This window comes from Lepidochelys olivacea (genome assembly GCF_965140295.1).
Source record: "Lepidochelys olivacea isolate rLepOli2 genome assembly, chromosome: 21".
Taxonomy (NCBI): domain Eukaryota; kingdom Metazoa; phylum Chordata; order Testudines; family Cheloniidae; genus Lepidochelys; species Lepidochelys olivacea.
In genome coordinates, this window is record NC_140431.1 from 10,809,557 (window position 1) to 10,831,208 (window position 21,652).

At 45.8% G+C, this 21,652-nt stretch overlaps 1 protein-coding gene across 1 annotated transcript in view; it reads left to right on the forward strand.

Annotated features, from left to right (window-relative positions):
- The window catches only part of BLTP3A (bridge-like lipid transfer protein family member 3A), a 55,988-nt gene that overhangs the window by 28,114 nt on the left and 6,222 nt on the right, over positions 1-21,652 (forward strand). The window contains exons 4-18 of the mRNA XM_084611378.1: positions 1,042-1,133; positions 2,383-2,572; positions 3,130-3,270; positions 4,016-4,186; positions 6,095-6,272; positions 7,876-7,962; positions 8,644-8,808; positions 9,469-9,623; positions 10,679-10,820; positions 11,491-11,684; positions 12,492-14,047; positions 15,529-15,725; positions 17,924-18,078; positions 18,184-18,334; positions 20,780-21,045. Of these exons, the coding sequence (XP_084467504.1) occupies positions 1,042-1,133; positions 2,383-2,572; positions 3,130-3,270; positions 4,016-4,186; positions 6,095-6,272; positions 7,876-7,962; positions 8,644-8,808; positions 9,469-9,623; positions 10,679-10,820; positions 11,491-11,684; positions 12,492-14,047; positions 15,529-15,725; positions 17,924-18,078; positions 18,184-18,334; positions 20,780-21,045 (3,840 nt within the window). The remainder of the gene's footprint in view (positions 1-1,041; positions 1,134-2,382; positions 2,573-3,129; positions 3,271-4,015; positions 4,187-6,094; positions 6,273-7,875; positions 7,963-8,643; positions 8,809-9,468; positions 9,624-10,678; positions 10,821-11,490; positions 11,685-12,491; positions 14,048-15,528; positions 15,726-17,923; positions 18,079-18,183; positions 18,335-20,779; positions 21,046-21,652) is intronic.

Below are 21,652 nucleotides of genomic sequence, written 5' to 3' on the forward strand. Positions count from 1 at the left end.
GTTCTCTACAAGTAGATGTGAAACCAGTGATAGATTTTTCTCAGTGGATCTCAAAGTACTTTGGAGACTGTGTGTACATTAGCACTGAAATGCAGCAACCTCTGAGACCTGGTCTGTACTACAAAGTTAGGTTGATTTGTGTCGACCTATTTGTACATGTGTCTATGTTCAAATTTGTCTCCCACTGATATAAGCACCTGTTAGTCACACAGTAAAACCACCTCCCCGAATGGCATAGAACCATGGTTCACCTACTGAGGTTAATGTAGTGTGAGCATAGATATTGTATGACTTGTATCAACCCTAACAGTCCTCCAGCAGCTGTCCCACAATGCTCCATTCTCTGTAACAGTGACTGCTCTGGCCACAACTTTAAACTCCACGCTCAGAGACTGGGAGCCACACCCCACCTTCAAATCCCCCCACATGGCTTTTTTAAATGATTTTTTCTGATCTCCCAACTTGATGAGCACACCTAGCAGTTCACCCTCATTGTGTGCAACTACCCAACTGCCTGTGCCAAGCTCCACACACTAGACGTGCTCCTGCCTGGAGTAGACAGGAAGTATTGGGTCTCTGGGGCCTGTGGGAAGAAGAGGCTGCACAAACACAGCTACAGACCAGCTGTAGAAACGTGGACAGCTGTGAGCAGATTGCACAGGGGCTGCAGGCAGGGGTACGACAGGAATCAGCCGCAGTGCTGCATGAGAGTGGAGGGCACCTGCCAGGTGCAGAGTTGAAATGGGGAGAAGGATAGATACTTTAGTCAAGGATGCTCAGCCAACCCCCTTACTTTTATGAAAAGCGCCCTGTGAGATTTTCAGTGTCCATGCAGAGCAGATGGGACCTTGGCTTTTAAGGTCTCATTTGAAATACCCACTCACACACAGTGAATTCCCTGAGAATGGTGGAAGGTGGAGTCCACCTTGTTGGTATTTGACCCAGCAGTTCCAGTGACCCCCTATGTATTTCAAATCTAGAACCATAATGCTCATCCCGAGTCTTAATGTCATGCTTACTTCTTGTTTCCTGTGTTTGCAGTACCTGGATAAGGTGGAGGTGGAGATGCGAACCTGTGAAGAGCCTCGGCCACCCAATGGACAGTCTCCCATTGCTCTTGCTGCAGGTCAAAGGTTGGCACCTCCTAACTCTACAGTTAGTTTTTGACACTGTATTATCTGTGTTGGGCAGGCACTCCTGATTGTCCATTCTGAATAGTGAAGGAGCCTTGCAATAAAAAAGGGGAATTGTTTTCTCCCAGCGTTTTCAACTGTGAGATGGGGACAGGGTTTGGCAGAAGTCTGTACAGCTGGCCAGGGTTGACCTAGACTAGATCCTTAAGAATGCCCAGCTCCTTTAAGCCATGTTCCCCAGAGCCTTTGCATTGCAGCTTCCATCCTCCCCTTAGGAAGCAGTGGATAGGATTCCTTCATTGCAGCCCACCTCCCCATCCTTTCCTGCTCCTCTGGCAAAGTCTCTCTTTCCCACTTCCTGAACATCTGCATTGATTTCCCTCATCTTTGGCAGAGACCTAAATCTTCTCCTTGCTTCCAAAGCTTCACTGAAAATTCTGCCTGGCCTGCACCTGTGTTCTTCTCCTCTGGCTGTGCTCCATCACATTTCCCAACACCCCACCCAAGCTTCTCTCCTGACCACTCCTTTATCCCCGTCCTAACTCAGCTCCTGCTTTCATGTTGCCCCTCCAGGCTAGAAACAAGTAACGTTCTCTCACAGAAACCTTCCAAAGACTCTGCTGTCTCACAAAGCATTCCCCATGTTTCACTCTGCACTGTATTGTGCCTGGCTGGGTGGCTGACATGTCATCTTTTTGGGAAGTCCATTGACAGAGCTATGACACTTCAAATCCACCCAGAAGCTCTAACAGGTTTAACCCATTCTGCCCATTGTACTGTGCTGTATGCGCCTTCGTGGCTATGTTAACAATTGTGTCTCTTCTGAATCAGCTGGCAGTGCTTGCCGGAGTGTTGTGTGGGACAGGAGTATTTCTGTCTCTGGCCTTGGGAGTGAGAGGCTGACTCCAGGAGTTCAACTTCAGCTTCCATGTGCACTGCACCCTCTTGCCCACCCCTTGCTCCATCATTTACTCTTCTTCCTCTGTTCCTGCCTACCATGGCGATGGCTTTGAACACTCAGTTGTAACCATGGCTGAGGCTAATCTATCAAATAGGGGGTGCCTTATTAGCACAGGTGATGGTATTTCCATCTTCCGTGCACTTCTCCTGGAGGTAGTCCATCTCCATGGAGCCAGGCTGCTTCTGAACCTTAGGTCTCCTTTGTGACAGTCATTTGTTATCACTGGGTCAGCCTGAACGGGGGCTCCTTTTTATAGAATCATGATTTTGAGGGTTCTTCTCTTTACAGCGAGTATGGCTTTGCCGAAAAGGTTGTGGAGGGAATGTTCATTGTTGTCAATTCCATCACTATCAAGATTCACTCCAAGGCCTTCCATGCCTCTTTTGAACTGTGGCAGCTCCAGGGATACAGTGTGAATCCCAACTGGCAGCAGAGTGACCTACGTTTCACCCGCATCACTGACACTCAGAGAGGAGAGGTAAGACCCTCTCTGCATTGGCAGATGCAGCATACGGGGGTGTCACATTTAGGTCTCTTCCATGGTCCCTGAAGGGTCTGGCAGATTTGGGGCCTTGGTTCATTTTCTCTGAATTCTCACGTCTTGGTCTCAGAATGGATGGCTCTAAGGAACCTCAGTGACCTCTATACCACAGTCTAAAGTATCCATTGGGAACTGGAGTCACTCTGAACTCTTCCATAGCCAGTGGTCCCCATCACACTTCTTCATAGCATCTCCTTAGTGGGAGAATGAAAAACTGGAGAAGCTGTGAGCTCCCTTGCAATCAATACATTTTAACTAGTCTCTGCTGTGATTGCACTGTAGAGGGAGGATTATATGATCCCAGGGCAGCTTCTCCATTTATTACTGCGATTCCAGAAGAAAGATGGTGTCTCTTCCTTCCTCACTTCTATATCCGTTTCTTTTCTTGCCTATGCACTGTTACCGTGAAACGTTTCCATCGTTAAAGTCTTGAAGTTGGTGAAATCCTCAGCATTTTCCTGTTTGTCTCCTGGTCTCTCTTTCTCTCTGGGTAGGTTTTGACATTTAAAGAGCTCACTTGGCAGACACTTCGGATAGAGGCAGATGCCACTGACAATGGTGATCAGGATCCCACTACCACTCCTTTGAGACTCATTACCAATCAAGGCAGGATCCAAATTTCTCTCAAGAGAAGGGTGAGTATCTCCACTGATAGCAGGAGTGATTTGCCTGGTAAAGTCCTGATTGCATCTCCCCGATCAGGAATAATGTCCTTACTCAATTGAATCTCAAAAATGAGAAGAGGCACAGAGAGGGATAGTTATTCCTGTGTCTGGTGATGGTACCTATGCCCTCCCTTCTCAGTGCTTGTGCTTTTTCTCCACAAAAGCAGAGCCCTAGATGCTGTATTGCTCTGTGGTTTCAGTGAGGTACACGCTGAGCTCTTATCTTGTGTACTCAGAACAGCTCATTTCTTAGTTCAGGAATGCATGCAGCAGGGCAAGTGCGTGAATAATCCTCTGTCACAGTCATGTAAAAGTGTGCTGTGTCCTCTCTTATTGAGTGCTTACATCACTGCCAGACTTAGTTGTACTATAAACAGGAGAAGGAGAAAGGTGATGAAGTGTCGATTAGAAAGAATAAACCTCCTGCATCTCCACTCTTCCTTCAGTGCAGTTGGGCACATGCCTCCTTAGGTGGAGACAGATTTGACTAGCTTGGTGCTCAGCTGAGACAACAGATCCCACTGAATAATATTGGGGTACCCTGGACACCTCTCAGGCAGATGAATGGCCTCCCTCTACCCTATTTTATCTCATATGATTTCTAAAGTGACATATTTTGCAGCTGCTACAATCCACAAGTCCCCAGAGGAATAAATGTGTATGGTTAAAATTGTTATGTTAAACTTGCTGCTCTCTCTCTCTTTGGTTGGCTCAGACCAAAGATTGCAACGTGGTGGCATCTAAGCTGATGTTCCTCCTTGACGACTTGCTCTGGGTGCTGACAGACTCTCAGCTGAAAGCCATGATGAAGTATGCAGAGTCCTTGAGTGAAGCCATGGAGAAATCTTCCCAGCAGAGGAAGAGTATGGCACCAGAACCTGTCCTGGTAAGCAGCTATCACCTAAGCATGAGCGTCCTGGGAAAAAGGAAGAGACATGGAAAAGGCAGCATGGATTCTCCATATACACATACAGATGGGTGCCTGCTGCCGAGTGGTCTCTCTGATGACGGGAAGAGGTAGGAAAGCTGTAATCTGTGCAGCTTCCCAAAAGTCCTGTCAGCACCCCTTATGGGTGTGAGCATTGGGAGAAGTCCTAAAAGCTCAGCTGGTGTAAGCTTGGGCACACATGGGTATGGAGTCACCACTGGGATAAAAACATGACTTACAGGCATTGCACCCACCACCAAAAATGATCAGTGAACATTTTCAAATGGTCATGGGCTAGAATCGGTCTGGGGGAAAAAAGAGATGGAAAATTCTGTGATCCTCTAGGCCAGCGGTTCTCAAACTTCATTGTACCGTGACCCCCTTCCACCAACTAAAATTACTACACAACACCAGGAGTGGCGGGACCGAAGCCTGAGCCTGCCACCGCGGCGGGGGGGGGGGGCAAGCCCAAGGGCTTCAGCCCCAGGCAGGGGGCCTGTAACCTGAGCCCGGCCGCCCAAAGCTAAAGCCGAAGCCTGAGCCCAGCCTCCCAGAGCTTTAGCCCCGACCATTGGTGTTGGGACTCGGGCGTTGGCCCTGGGCAGTGGGGCTTGAACTTTGGTTCTAGGCCTCAGCAAGTCTAAGCAGCCCTGGCGACCCCATTAAAAAGGGGTCATGACCCACTTTTGGGTCCCAACCCACAATTTGAGAACCCCTGCTCGAGGCAGGACTATCACAAGGTGTCAGGGGGCCCATAGATTTTGTTTTGGTAATAACAGATAATGAATATATCTTGGAAATAATCTCTTCGGCCTCTGCTAGGAAGTTCCCGTCTCCAACTTCCTTTCTCAAAATAAAAATCTATATGAGGGGCACTCCAACCTTGTAAAAATTGTCATGATTTGGGGTGCTCAGGGGAGAACACAGATCAGCCCATTTCAGGATCATCATTTTTTCTCTCAGTATCCTGCGAGGGGGCTCGCAGTGCTCTGAGATGTTTGTATTGTTCGTTTGCAGCACACACAGCTCATTGTATTTCTTAACCTCTAACCAGCTGTTTCTCCTACCCTCCTTCCATTGTTAGCCGTTGAACTCCCCCCCCACCCTTGCAAATGTTTTTTTAAAAAGAAGTTTTCAAAATACTCAGCAAAGTTAAATAACAGAGAGATGTTTAAATAACTGCTGTAGAAGGAAGGTGAAATTAAAGGGTACAAGGCAAAGGATGAAAGACGTTTCCAGCAGAGATTTGCAAAGAGCCAGAGAGCATGAGGTGAGAAAAGGGATGTTTCTCCAGATAGCAGGAACTGCAGAAGAGAAGGTTTTTGCAAACTGTGCTGTGAGATAAGGCCAAGAGGACTTTAAATAATAATGCTAATATTGCCCTTTTCATCCATAGATTGGAAAGCATTTTCCAAAGATAAGTGAGCATCATTAGTCCCATTTTAGAGATTAGGAAGCTGAGGCATGGAGCATTCCCAAGGTCACACAGCAGAGCTTAGAATAGAACACAGATATCTTGACTCCCTGTTTGGTACCCTGTCCGCTGGACCTTGCTGCCTCCACTGATTATAAATCAATTGATGGACCTGCAACAGCTTTAAGCTTTGCAAAGTCTATGTCTGCAGAAACGGAAGCTCAAGATCAAATTGATAATCATAAATTCTAGTTATTCCGTTACGTTTGGTTCTTTCCTTATACATGCTGTGTTAGAACCACTGGTCAGAGACCTTTTATTTGGGGAATGCTATTCAGGCTCTTTCACTGTGGGGTGTAAACATAAGCTGTTTCCAGTGCACTAGAATCTGCTTCCCTATTTTCCTTTGATGATGTACTGGTACCTGAAGAACATGTTCCTGTGTATTCTAGACCACACCACCTGCTCCTAGTGCCCACCAGTCCTGGTCCCAGACATTTGGAGGCAGTCTGAATGCAAGCAGCATCAGCCAGTACTTTGAGAAGTATGACATGAAAGAGTCCTCCTACCACCTATTCATCTCCCGTCTGGACCTGCACATTTGTGATGACAGCCACACCCGGGAGTCAGGTACCCAACCAAGAGCAGCACTAGGGAGAGACTGGAGGAGAAAGAAATAAACCAGATCATGGGGGGTACTTCTTTTTCATGTGTGCACGTGCATTTAATTCTGCACTTCTGAGTTCAATGTTAGCATATCACAGTGTGGCTGGTGTCAGTAGCTCACTCTTTGTGGGGGTGACACTGTCCTAAGTACCAGGAGACTTGCATATGTGGTGTAGCTTCCTAGGGGGAGGAGTGGAAGTCCTCTCACTGGCTTGGACAAAGCACTAGAGAATACGCAATAGGGAACAATCTGTCACCAAACAAAGAGGTAGATTAGATGGTCTAATAGCTCATTTCACTTGGTCAGTATAGGATTGTTCCTTACCATTTATTTTCTGGTAGTTTAGCTAGCCTAGTTTTAAATGGGCTAGGCAATGGGGCTTCCCCCACTTTCCTTGCAAGACCATTCCCCAGTCTAGCAGATCTCTCTGCCAGGAGTGCTTTCCCAATAATTCAGTTTAAAATTGGCCTTTCCTGATTTTAATCCCATTCCTCCTAGTTTATCCCAGGGGGCCATACTGCATGATTCCTCTCCCTCCCTGTTGAAGTAGCCCCTCTTCCAGTCCCCCGCAATCTTGGTTGTCCCTTAGCCAAGCCCTAGATATTTATTTCTATAAATCTTTCCTCATAATTCAACGCCCTCTGATAATTATTGTTGCTTTTCTCTGACCTTGCTCCAATTTGTCTCCTTTTATTGTTGCTGAATTGCCTGGAACTGCAGTACACACAGTATTCCAGCTGGACTTTCATCAGAGCCATATAGAGAGAACAGGCTGGTAATAAACCCTGTGATTTAAAGCCTCAGCATTTGCAGCCCAAAGCTGCGTTGTCCTCTTTATTTTGTTACCATATTGTTGGCTACAGTGGTGAGAACCGTAACTGCCAGTGACACAGGGGTGCTATGCAGTTTTGTGTGCGGTGCCCTAGTTTTCTTGATGGCACTAATGGTTAGTCAGTTTCATTCCATTGTCTGTTTCCTGGCCTAGATGATCATAGGAGATGCTGCCAAACCTAAAAGGAAGTATAATCACTGCTGCATCTTACCTTAAAATGGTATCCTTCTATATAGCCCCTTTCATACCATGGAATCCCAAAGTGCTTTGCAAACTGTACCATATATATATATACAGGGATTACTCTGCATCACAGAAATGCAGTCACCTCTGGAATGGAATGTGGCAACTAGTCAGCAGTGCTTATCAATTCTTTCCCAGCTATTCAGGACAGCACATGGAGAACACCACTTTATATAGCCAACTGAAACCTCAGGGGGAATTTTAGAGAGAGAGAGAGAAAGCAATGACTCTAATTAGAATTTAGCCGCGGCCCCAGGATTGACATCTTCTGGTGTAAAAAGGGAGGTGGAATCCTTTAATGAGCAAGATTTTACGTTTCGTGTAAAAGAAGGTACCGGTACTGCTTGCAGTACAGTGCCCCCTAACACCGAAGTGAGATGCTGGTACAGTAGCGGCTCAGGGAGTTATGCAAAGTTGCTCTGAATTCCCCTCAGTTAGGACTTGGCTTGCCCAGCTGATACGCAGATGTTCTTTATTCTGTCTTTCCACAGGCTCCTCAAAGCATGGGGTGATGGGAGGTGCAATGCAGCTCACCTTCAGGAGAATGGCTTTTGACTATTATCCCTTCCACTGGACAGGTAAGGGGAGTTTGTTCTTTCCTCATTCATGAAGGGGATAAAAAGAGAGATTATGAGGAAACGTGTTGCTACAAGACTGTGGGCTGAAGCAGGCAGGTAAGACTGAGGAAGGTTGTGCAGAGAGGTCTTGTGACTTGAATTCTCTTTGCAGGGCTAACCCAATTCACTTCTTTATGGCTGAATGGCACTCTTACCCCTAAGGAGAAAAGGAACCAGGCTACAAGAAAGGGAACACTTTGCTCTCTGTCATAAAGTCATAAGGTTAAATCCCCCCACCTTTCCCGTTGCCTAAGCTGTGGATCTGGTTCCTATATGAGGCTGGTCAGCTTGAAAGGGCTTCAGTGTAAGGGATGAGGCCTAGGAGGAACCCAGCAGCAGTTGTGTGTAACTCAGGACCCCTCACAGTGGAAATGGTGGTAGTCTTACAGAGGAGAAATGGCACCTGCAAAGAAACTCTTCAATCTGGAACCCTTGAAGGCATGGGCAGCTGTGCTATGGGGAAGCCTGCATTGTTTAACAGGGAGTCACATGCAGGATTCCATGGCCAGATGTCAGTGGTGGTCCCAGTTGGAGGAGAGCATTTAAAAGGTGCACGTGTGAGTAAGGGTGCTAAGGGGTCAGGTGCTGATCCAAGCCACAAGAACCTCCTCTCAAAAGCCACCTTGTTTGTTTGTTCTGCAGGAGACTCCTGCAAGCATTGGGTGAAGTACTGTGAGACCATGGAGACTCGGGGAGAGTGGGCAAAGAAGCTGGTGAATGAATTTCAAAGCAAGATGGAGAAGCACTGTGAAGAAATTAATGCTGGATCCACTAAGACTCCAAGGTCCCCCTTCAAAAAGCAACCAGGTAGCACTGTTGGATTAATTTGGGGGTTTTCCTTCAGTTGTATCCACTTTATGAAAGAGATTAACAGACTTACTTACTAGTGATTTGGGCAAAAGATAGTCACCCCTACCACAGGGGCTACTTCCTCTAAAAGCAGATGATGGGTCAATCATGCCCCAGCAGACCTCCAGCTCTGGCCCCTGGCAACTTGTACAATGCAGCAATGAATTATCAGTACAAAAATCTGTGGCACATGAAAAATTGCAAATATAGGGACAGAGTAAAATACAATGAACTTAATATTCAAATGAGTGACACATGGGACTTCTGGACAGATTGTGGTATTCATTTTCATAGCTAGTCCAGGAAACCCCTCTATGTTTGAATGTATGTGAAGCTGTCTGAGTGACACAGAATCCTTGAGTCTTTGCTGCCGAATTTAGGTTGATTTTGCCACAGGGTACACAGATCTTTGACTGTATTCTTTTCTCATAAAGCCATAGGCTTTCATTACATAGTCTTGCCCATTTGTATCCAACTCTGGGACCATTATTTCTAACCAATAAACACATGTGCCTCCTAAAGACCTCTTGTGGGTGTGATGTTTAACAGCTCCAACTGGTTTCTAAGGAGATTAATTAAATTGTGGCTGATGTGATTTTTAACTTTTTTCCCCCCCAGACATTTTGTCCAGTCCTCACAAAAGCCCCCCAGAGAAAGGCTGCTTCCAAACACTGGCACCTCCTGCAAGCTTACTGCCGCTACGGCACCCCTCGTGGAACCGTCTCCGATCCAGCTGCATGGTAGTCCGAGTGGATGACCTAGACATTCATCAGGTCAGGAGGAGGCTCTCATCCATCGTTCAGATTACAATCTTAGTTTTGGAACAATTCCATCTGATACCATGTTAAACCACAAACCACGAAAACCCTAGTGTGCAACCAGAGCCAAACAAGAATCTGTAGCTGCAGCATTCATGGATCCTGGCAGGTCTCTGTTAGATATTGCTCATATCTGCTGAACTAAACACAGGCTCAAAAGAACCCCAAAACTCAAAGCAAATTGCAGCCAAAACTGCTGAGTTTCTGTTGAAGCCCACACTACAAAGCTGGGGAGGCTTTCCCTCCACACCTTGATCAAACCCTAGCCCAGCTCTGAGCAAATGATGTTTTATGTATTTGAGAAATTAGTGAGGCTGGGAGAGGGTTTCTTGGTAAGTGTCTTCACTGACAGCAACATAGGAATTGCCAGGCTGGATCAGACCCAAGATTGATCTAGTCCAGAATCCTGTTTCTGACAGTGTGACCAATACCAGATGCTTCAGAAAACTTTACACACTGTCCGTCTCTCTCTCTCTCTCACACACACTCACACACATATACACACACACACTCCCCTCCTGTAAACCCTGCAGAGTTTCGAGAGAGTGAGATGGATTCTGTTCTGCCTCATGTCATTAATAGAATTTGTTGGCAGTGTTGTAGCCATGTTGGTCTCAGGATCTGAGCGAGACATGGTGGGTGAGGCCATATCTTTTATTGGACCAACTTCTGTCCCTTCAACCAACAGAAGTTAGTCCACTAAAAAATACTACTTCACCCACCTACCTGGTCTCTATCCATACAATTGTCCATTAACGTCTCCTTGCCCCATCTTGTATCGGTGGTGATGCAGGAGGCATGAAAATTCAAAGCTTCCAGCTGGATTTTCAGATCTCAGTTTGAGTTGGAGGGACTAGCATTTGAAAGACAATTTTTCTGATTTTGTAAACTGAGCCCCTTTGATTCAGGAATAAATCTTTGAGAGAGGATGAATGTGGGAAAGGGTGGTGCTATATGAACAGTTACTTTTCTAACTGACTCCAGTGCAACTACTTGTCTTTGTTGTTCAGGTTTCCACAGCTGGTCAGCAGAGTAAGAAACCTTCCACCTTGCTTTCCTGCAGCAGGAAATCCCTCAACCTTCCAGACCAGGTCTCTGCAATTCATATCGAGTTCACAGAGTATTACTTCCCAGACAATCAGGAATTTCCAGGTAATGCAATAAGGTTAGCGCCTCACTTGGTAAACTTCCGAAGGAACCAACCCATCTTTAACTCTCCTGATACATAATCACCTTACAGCTACTTAGGGAGTCAGTTTCTCTGCATCTCTGTTCTTGTTTAGTCTCATGTTTCCTCTCTCTTTGTATATATTGATTTTTTGCACTCTTCTGGAATCCTGGGTAAATTCCCCCTAGGAGGGAGGATTAAATTTGTGTGACAATAATTTGCCGACGTGCTTACTGAAAATATACCCCAGTTTCTATCTGTTCAAGTCTTGGGCTCCTGGTTCTTTTCTTTGCACTAGTGCAGGAATCAGGATAATCTGAGTTCTCTGCCTGGATCTACCACTCACTCACTGTGTGAACTTGGCTGAGTCACTTTGCCTTTGCGCCTCAGTTTCTCCCTTTGATATAGGGATCCATCTCACAGGGGTGTTGTGCATCTTAATTAATGTCCATAAAGCACTTGAAGATCCTTGAATATGAGGCAGCCTTACCAGTGGACAGTATTACAGTGTAGTTTGTGTGTGGTCTCTTCCCCTGCCACCCTAATGTTCTTGGCCTGTGGTGAATGCTTTCTCTAAAGGCTTTAGCTAGCCATGCTCAAACCACTTCAGCTTCTTTGAGTCATCATTCATTGCCCCTTTCTCATCCTCTCCAGTTCCCTGCCCAAACCTGTACCTGCAGCTGAATGGCCTGATGTTTACTCTGGATGCAGTGAGCGTGCTCTGGGTGAATCTCTTCTTCCTAGATCTCTATCGCAGCCTGGAGCAGTTCAAAGCCATCTACAAGCTGGAGGACTCGGGAAAGCTGGATGAGCATGTTGATGTCCGACTGGATGGCTTTAGGCTGAAGGTACCATTCACTTCCTTCCTGCTCTAGTCTGCAGTGGTTTCCTGCTCCCTTTCTTGAAGGTAAAAGTGAGAGACCAAGGTACAATGGCAGCCCAGAATGAGAGGAGAATGAAAACTCCACCTTTCTAGACTGGCCCCTACTGCTGCTAATTTAGATTTGTGATCTGTGGATGGAAGAACACATGCTTAGAGCCAGCCTGGAGCAAGCAGGAAAGTTGGTGCTTCAGAGGAGGAATGGATGGCTAAAGGGTGTAGTAGTATATTGTGTCTTTCTCATCTAGGTTGCCAATTCGAAGACGGTTAAAGCAGTAGTAATTGAAAGTTGTTGCTGTCTGATGGCTGTTGGCCTATATAAAATGAGCTGGCGAGTCTCACACAGTGCCCAGTGGACAAATGTCTACAGCACTGAAATCCAACTGCTTTTGGCGCTGGCTAGCCTTGTTCTTGGCAGTCGTGGAAAGCAGGCTTAGGCCCAAATGGGCCTTGGAGACAAAATTCCCTTCTCTCCCCTAGAGGTGGGTCCTTCCAGATGTGGGCACACGGGTGGAAGCAGGATGGGATAAACTTGCATTGTTGGTGCCCAAGCTGTGGTTAATAAATAAAGGACTTCAGTCACTGGTGCTATTGGGCTGGCACCTTTTCACCTTTCAGAACAAATTACACTTTAAAAAAACAGTTGTTCTGAATGTATGTCATTCTCAGAATATGTGCTAAGAGAGAGCGCAGATACCACTGTGCTGAGTGCAATATACTTTCATAGAATGGGCTGCTTATCTCTCCCCTTCTTACTTATTCCCCCTCACTGAAGCTTAGTATCCCGGTGGAGAAGAAAGTAACTGATCACCGGGACCGTCCCAACGCCCTCTCCATTCACACCTTGGAGATGACTGCCACCAACTCGCGCTACGACCCTCACTGCAGCTGCTCAGCCCTCCAGAACATCTTTCGCAGATTTGCCAATTCAGAGTTCTTCCACTCCACCTACACCCAGTTCCCAAAGTCTCAGGACAACTTCAGCATCCTCCACACCCTCTTCTTACGCCATGCATATCAGGTGGAAGCCAGAGCCCAGAAATGCACTGGCTTTGCCCATTCAACTTGGAGGACCTCCGCTTCTGAAGACCTGTGGTCTGTTTACTTCACCCAGATCTCCCTGGACTTTGAGGGGGCTGAGAGTTCAAAGGGCAGAGCCCTTAACTTTATTGACCCTTTCCCCCTGTCCATTTGGGCTTGCCTTCCCAAGAGATGGGAGCAAGCTCAGGTGTCCAAGCTGCAGGCCTCTGCTGCCTCAGAGTTGAAAATCAAGCCTTCTGCTAGTTTTAGTAATCATGCCAAATACCAGGACCATACCAGAGAGCCTGGGCTCTGCCAAAGATCAAAGACTGAGCAGGACCTGAAAAGCATTAATAAGGTCCCGGAGGCAAAGGACATCTTGGGAGAATGTGACTGTGATGATGGCAGAGAGGATGCTCAAGAGATGGAAGCCTCTGCGGATATTCACATGCTTGCGTACTCGACCGCTCATGTGAAAATGCGGCTCAACCACTACCAATACCTGGTGCTGCTCAGGATGAAGGAGATTTTGCAGACACTGCAGGTGCAATTGGCCCAAGATACACAGGAATTGACTGGATCTTCGTTAGAACCCGTGACGGCATGTATGGGCATCATGTTCAACAGTGCTGAAATGGCCCTGCTGATGCATCCCATCCCAGGCTCTGGCTCGGAACCCAGGTCCATGGACTCTGATACAACGAGCCTGATAGAATCTGAGCTCTCACCCTCAGACAGCAGGGAGGGGCTGGCTACTGAAGAGAAGGAGCTTAAATCAGATGCCAGGTCAAAGAAGGAATCGAGCAGCCCCTCAAAAGTCCTGGAAGACAGCGGGATTGAAAACACGGATGTGAGCATGACTGTGTTGCCAGAGAGACTACCTGGATCCTTGAGTGATGGAGCTCTGGGAGCAGCTGACCCAGCAGATCCACAGAGCAAGAGCATGGCGGAGAGGGGCCCAGTTGAGGAAGCACATGAAGCCGTAGAAGCCCTGGATACAGAGAGACTGAGCGAGCCCGGCAGCCACCCTCAAACCACTCTTGCCCTTTCTTCCAGCCAGTCCTCAGATGCACTGCCATTAGAGAGTGGAGACGACCTTCTCCAGGAGCAGGCAGAACTCATCCCCTTGAAGAACCTAGAGGTAGAATTATCAAGCGCGCTGCATATGACTAAGGATGCCACTAAGGAAGCCCTGCACGTGACCATGGACCTCACAAAGGAAGCCATGTCTATAACTAAAGATGCTTTCAGCCTGAGCCGGGAGAAGATGGCTTCTACCGTGGAGAAAATGCTCTCTCTACCCCCAACCAAGTGAGTGATTTCTCCTCTCACCCTTCTGAACAGCAACAGCAAAGCTGAGGTGGGGGTGGAGTTTAACAGTGACACATCCACGTTTCCTCTCCCCTTTAGAAGTCCATCTTTCCCTCTGACTCTACACTTGAAAACTATAGGCCATTCACTTTCTGGGAAGGGGGCAAAATGTTGGCTGACTGCTTCCTTCCTCTTGCTTGTGGCTTGGATCCAAGATCCTATACTTCCCATAGTCTCTAGCACCTTTCATTGCTGTAACGTAGCCACTTCTGGGGTGGAGGGCAGCAGGCAGTTTGCTGTGCAATAGTAGGAAGGAATTTTGGTCAAGGATGCCTGGGCAAATCCCTATTCTTTTTTTAAAGATCTCATGATTCTAATGTTTAAGAGAAGGCAGGACCCTGGTTCTTAAGGTCTCATCTGAAACACTGGTGCATAGTAAACTGTGTTGTATATTGTAGATGCTACTGCAAAAATTTGAATCTATGCTTCCAGGTAGTGTAGGTAAATCCAATATTTGTTCTATTCAATGTAGGTTCTTATACTGCGCTTATCATGGTAGTATCTGAGCATCTTCTAGTAGTGCAATAAATGATGTGACTAACATGTATCAGGTGTTGTATGGTTAGACTCCTAACCATCCCCTCCTGAAAGTGTAAGCCCACTTCTCCCTTCTCACTATTCCTGTGACTTTCTCTCTGTCCCCCATATGAAGGAGGTGCAGGAAGTTAAGACTCGTCAGTGGGTAAGGACTGCTGAGGACTGGATGGCTCAAGGGATACAGGAACCTTTCACTTCTTTGTTATCAGTGCAGTGCAGCCCAGGTTGGCCATGACCTAAAATTCTGACCAACCAACAGGTGTTTAACTGCCTTTGGGATGTGTTGGTGATTCCCAGTTCAGTTCTTAGTGAGTTGGTGTCTACAGCTGGTCCCGTGCTAATTGTTCTTCACGAGGTAATACAGAGAGCTGGGGACTAGGGTGGCTGGGATAGTGCAGCGAGTTGGTAATGCGACTTGGAGCGTTTCATCTCCAGGTTGCTAGTTCAATCCTAGTTACCTGATGGCTGTTGAGTGGCCTTGGTGAAATGTCTGGGTAGATCTCAGTCTGAGTCCCTGTAGACAGGTGTCCACACAAGCCACTATTAGGTTAAATATAACAGGTCCCCATGCTGGTAGATACAGCAGAGAAGGCACGAACTGAAGAGTTTTCTCTCTCCTGCAGAGGTGGCCCCTCCGGGAGGGGACTGAGATGCCTGGATGGGGCATTGCAGGAAGCTTGCACTGTCACTGTCTCTGCTGTGGATAAATAGGATTAAATTTTCTGTTTCACTCCGCTTTGCCCACCATTCCATCCCTGACCATTCTAAATGAAGCCACAAGCTGTGCTGATAACATTGTATTGTTTAATATAGAAATAGTGTAACTGTGATAATTAATTTAGTGCCTGGAGGCTAAGCTATCTGTTTTTGTGGGTTTTTGGTAGGGAGCCTGTGACTAAAGCTGAAGAGGGGGCAGCAACCCCTGTGGGCGGCAGCAGCCGCCGAATGCATTTCTTCTCCATGAAGAGGACTGCATCCCAGCATTCCTTTGATGCCACCTCCCTAGACGGAAACTGCCCTGAGGACAGGCTGTCTGTGGACAGTGATAGCAGTGATGGCTTCGTGATGCTCATGGACCCTGGTAACTAGAACTGCCTGTATGCTTTCTTCCATTATTAGTTCACACAGCCAAATTGATCTCTGATGTAGCTAATGGAGTGATTTATACTAGGGATCCCACTATGTCTGTCTCTAACTGATCCTGTCGGTCACTCGCTCCTGGGCAGTTCACCCTGTGTGAATCTCTCCGATACTGCTTTTTGAGATGCCTTCTCCATGAAAGAAGCTGTAGGGCAAGTGCAGGCTAAGAGAACCTTACTGGTATCTGTATGATATGGTCACTGGCACACTCAAAATGTGGAGTTAATTCTAGAGAGGGGTTAAAACATGGAACTGGGACTTTGGTGATTTGGATTCTATTCCCAGCTCTGCCACAGTCTTGTTGCATGACTATGGACTAGTCACTTCCTCTGTTTCCTCATCTGTAAAATGGGAGGGATAGTTACCTACCTCACAGGGAAGTTAAGAGACTTGATTAATTAATCATAGGACCAGACGGGACCTCGAGAGGGCATCTCGTCCAGTCTCCTGCACTCATAGCAGGACTAAGTATTATCTAGACCATTTCTGACAGGTGTTTGTCTAAGCTGCTCTTAAAAATCTTGAATGATGGAGATTCCACAACCTCCCTAGGCAAATTATTCCAGTGCTTAATCAACCTGACAGTTCGGAAGTTTTTCCTAATGTCCAACCTAAACCTCCCTTGCTGCAATTTAAGCCCATTGCTTCTTGTCCTATCCTCGGAGGTTAAGAAGAACAATTCTGCTCCCTCCTCCTTTTAACAACCTTTTTTGTACTTGAAAACTGTTATCATGTCCCCTCTCAGTCTTCTCTTCTCCAGACTAAGCAAACCCAATTTTTTCAATCTTCCCTCATAGGTCATGTTTTCTAGACCTTTAATCATTTTTGTTGCTCTTCTCTGGACTTTCTCCAGTTTGTCCACATCGTTCCTGAAATGTCTCTCCCAGAACTGGACACAAGTCTCCAGTTGAGGCCTAATCAGCGCCGAGTAGAGCAGAAGAATTACTTCTCATGTCTTGCTTACAACACTCCTGCTAATACATCCCAGAATGATGTTTGCTTTTTTTGCAACAGGGTTACACTGTTGACTCATATTTAGCTTGTGGTCCACTATGATCCCCAGGTTCCTTTCCGCAGTACTCCTTCCTAGGCAATTGCCCATTTTGTATGTGTCCAATGGTTGTTCATTCCTAAGTAGAGGACTTTGCATTTGTCCTTATTGAATTTAATTCTATTTACTTCAGACCATTTCTCCAGTTTGTCCAGATCATTTTGAATTTTAATCCTATCCACTAAAGCACTTGCAACCCCTCCCAGCTTGGTATCGTCCACAAACTTTATAAGTGTACTCTCTATGCCATCCTCTAATTCATTGATGAAGATATTGAACAGAACCGGACCCAGAACCGATTCCTGTGGGACCCTACTTGTTATGCCCTTCCAGCATGACTGCGAACCACTGATAACTATTCTCTGGGAATGGTTTTCCAACCAGGTTTGCACCCACCTTATAGTAGCTCTATCTAAGTAGTATTTCCCTAGTTTATTTATGAGAAGGTTATGCAAGACAGTATCAAAAGCTTTACTAAAATCAAGATATATATAAAGTCCTTCTCTTCAAAGCCCTTCATGGCTGGACCCACACTACATGAGTGCCTCACTCTGCATGGTCATAATTTCTTGTAATGGGTGTGTTCCTCTGGAACAATGGGAGTGCCAACTTTGAGATTGATTGCAAGAGGCAGCCCCTGGGCAGCTGGTCTGTGACTATACATATCACTCTTGGGAAGAATCACAATGACCATGAATCTCTGGACCTGCAGAACACAATGTTCAGAACCCACTTCTTCAGCCTACCATTCCCCCAAATAAATACACTTAAATATAACAAAAAGAGACAGCCCTCCTGGGTTTCAGAAGGGGATGTGGTGGCGAGAAGGACAGCAGCGTGATCCTTTTGTATTCATGTTAGAATTCTAAGGCACTTGGATATTACGGTGATTAGTGCTATAGAAGTACATAGGTAGGTGGAATATTTGTAAAGGTGCTGCAGAAGGGCAAAGTGTGGTGTTGGGGATTACAATAAATGTGTCATTTGAGCTCCCTATCTTTAAATTAAATCAATCCAAGATGATTTTGATGGTTTTCAGGAAGGTGGCAAAGTGGAACTGAATCTGAGTATTCATAATCTGTTTTCAGAGCCTAGCCTGGATTCCCTCACCCCGGGACAACTTCTTCAGGACCTTCATGATGCAGGCAGCAGAGCGAGCCCAATGGCAGAAGATAAGGATAGAGGGACGCCTGACATGAACAGCTCAGCTTCTCAGAGTGGAGAAGACCCTAGCCTTCAGCTGGTCAGATTTCTTTCCTCCTTCTCCGTAAAATCTTTCTTTAAAGGAAGCTTGCAAAGGGGGTAATGTAGCTATTTTGACAAGTGGTACTGTGACTTGCCGTTTCAGGTCTCTGTTCTGGTGCTGAAAATGAATGAGGTGAACTGCGGGATAGAGGCAAGAGGTGATGATCTGTCACTTGCTGTACAAGTTATGGAGGTTACTGTAGAGCAGTTGGGCAATATTGGAATGTGGCAGTATCTACAAAGCAGCTGTGTGGGTAAGATGCTGGCCTTTGGATCTGCTGGCTTTGAAACCAGAGCGTCAGTCACTGGCTGTTATTAAGGAGCCATGAACTATAAATTTTGTTTTCAGTGTTCATGTGCAGTACCAATGTATGTGAAATGTTAACAATATTGAGAGCCTCTGTCTCAGTGGTTCAAATCCAGTGTCCAAAAGTTGTTTCCATGGCTGTTTTGGTGGCTCTCAATCCAATCTCAGTTCCCAGTGGACAGGTGGCCACATCATGCTTCCTCCACCACAGTTGATTACGCTTTTATGTCCAAACAGAACAAAGTCTAAATCAGTGATAGATAGATACTTGTGCTTTAAAAGAGCCAATTCCACAATGTTGAGAACAATTATAAGACAAATCAGTTGGGAGCAAGAGTTTAAACAGAAATATGTGAATGATAATTGGGAAGTCTTTAAGAACATTTCACTACATGCTGCAAAAGTCACAATTCCACTCTCAGGGATGGCTAGATTGGTTGAAAAAACAACCTGGTTTAGAGGAGAAATGAAAGCAGCTATAAAATATATTGGGGAGATGTATATATGAATAGAAAGCAGAAGCTAGGAACTGTAGAAAATTGATAAGGGAAGGAAAATGACACAAGAAGAAATCTACAGCTAGCAGAGCTAAGGACAATAAGGACTTTTTCAAGTATATTAGGAATAGAAAGAATCCTAACAATGCTATTGGTCCATTCCTATATGGAAAAATTGTCAATAATAATGCATAAAAGGAAAAATATTCAATAAATGTATTTTCTATAGTTGGGAAAAAGACAGATGATATAGTTACACCATATGATGATGAAATACTGTCCATTCCACCAGTTACTAAGGAGGATATTTAAACAGCAGTTATTAAAGCTAGACATTTTAAAATCATCAGGTTCAAATAACTTGCATCCAAGAGTTTTAAAAGAACTGCAGTGGAACTCACTGGACTATAATGCTGATTTTTTTAAATAAGTCTTCCAACATTGGGGAAGTTTCAGAGAACTAAAAGAAATCTAATGTTTTGCCAATATTTAAAAAGAGTAAACAGGTTGACCTGGGTAATTACAGGTCAGCCATTGATCCTGGGCAAAATAATGGAGTGGATGGTAAAGGGCTTGATGAAGAAAGAATTAAAGTAGAGTAATGTAATTAATGCCAATCAATATGGCTTTATGGAAAATAGATCTTGTGAAACTAACCTGGTATCTTTTTTTATGAGATTACAAGTTTGGTTGATAATGGTGATAGTGTTGATGTACTACACTTGGACTTTTGTATGGTATTTAAATTGGCACAAATTCAGACTAAAAGAAGGTGCAAATTTTTAACAGTGAGTGTAATTAATCATTGGAACAATTTACCAAGGGTCGTGGTGGATTCTCCTGCACTTGCAAGTTTTAAATCAAGATGAGGTGCTTTTCTAAAAGACATGCTCTAGTTCAAACAGGAATCGATGCAAGGCAGTCCTATGGCCTATGTTATGCAGGTCAGACTAGATGATTGCTGTGGTCCCTTCCAGCTTTATAACACTAGTGGGGCCCCTTGTTGGTAACCTCAGCTGAGAAACCAAGGATCGAATTGGCCTTGGAGACTGAACTTCTCCATCATGCCTAAAGGTGGCTCCATCTAGGTCAGATAGTGACCTCTTGGGCTAAAAGCTCTCTGGAGTAGGGACTTTGTCTCTACAGTGCCTACTGCAATTGGGACCTGACTCTTGACTGGAGTTCCTAGATGCTACAGTAATGCATATAATTAATAATGCTTACAGAAGCTATGTGGGGAAGTTTGCACTGCTGCTCCTGATGCTGTTATCTGTGCTGTGGATAAACGGACATCTTCAGACTCAGTGTGTGTTTAATCTGGGGTGTTTCACCAGCACTGAGTTCAAGCTTAGAAATCTTTAGAAAGAAAGAAAGAAAGAAAGAAAGAGTAGCAATTACCGTGTTAGTGATACCCCTTGATAGCGATACATCCTTTTGCCATTAGGGGGCATAATAAAGTCACAGAATTACATAGCATTCAATTGGAATGCAAAAGCCTCTTGTCTTGTAGAAAACGTCCCTAATTAGAGAGTGGAGTTTTGCCTGATACATGTAAGATTTTAGGTGCTGTGGAGTCCTCAAGAACACTGAAATGGTCTGGAGCTGACATAGCAGAGGGGTGAATTTGGGGGCTCACGTGACTGCCACTGAGGTGGCCAATTGTGTTGGTGGATTCTGTGATGTGGACACTTGTCCATTTGAAAATTGGACTCAAACTCATTTCACATCTGTACTGAACACCAGTCAGGACTCCTGATCACTACTATCATGGACTGGATTTCATCCAGTGCCTGAGCAATGAAAGGCTTTGTAGGCTGCATGTCTCCTAAAGGCCTATAGCCTATGGCCGATACCATCCAGTCCTCCACCGCTATGATTTTCTTCTGTGCCTCTAGGGGATCCAAGCGTAGAGAAGCTCTTAGCCACAGAATCTAATCAGACCCAGCCAGAAGTGTGCTTACGACTTGAAATAGGACCGAGCGCCATTGTGCACTCACCTCTCGCTGTCCAGAATGGGTTCCTTCACATCCTGATCCACAGCTCTTGTGCAGAGCTCCTGATGTCCTCCCTCACCAACCTCGGACCCTTCCTCGAGGACGAAATGGTACCTGAGGTGATTCCCATGAAGATAGAAATGGTGGATGCCAAGATTACACTGAAGGTGTGTTTGTGTGTGCATTGGCAGGGAAAAGGGGGTGTTCAGGGCTCAGCTGTGGGTAAGGTTCTACCAGTGAAAGAGAACTGTGGCTGTCTGGAGAGGTGCCATTTCCTTAATAAAGTGTGCAGAATGGTTCTCTACCCTTTCCTCTGCCTCTTTTACAATGACCTTAATGGTGAACAGGTAGCTCCTTGGAATCGTAGTGTAACGGTTTGACCACAGGGCATGTGACTGGGAGTCTGAAACTCCTGGGTTCTCTTCCCAGTTTTGCCAGCGACGTGCTTTGCAGTGTCAGGAAACTCGCTTGACCCCTTTGTGCCACTCTTCTCATCTGCACCTGTAAAATGGGGACAATGATACTTACCCCTTCTTTGTGAAGCCCTTAGAGATCTTCAGAAGGAAAGAGTTGTACAAGAACTGGGTGGTGGTAGTATTCTTGCCACTTACTCAGTGAGAGAGGGCACCTGGTGCAGAGAGATGTCTGATAACCCACCTGTAACCAGCCACGTGTCTTCGTCATACTCCGTACGACCATTACGTGCCCCTTCCTTTGGTTTGTCTCTTCTCAGACAAGCATGGGCTAGGCTTACTATGAAGCAGCAGGGACATC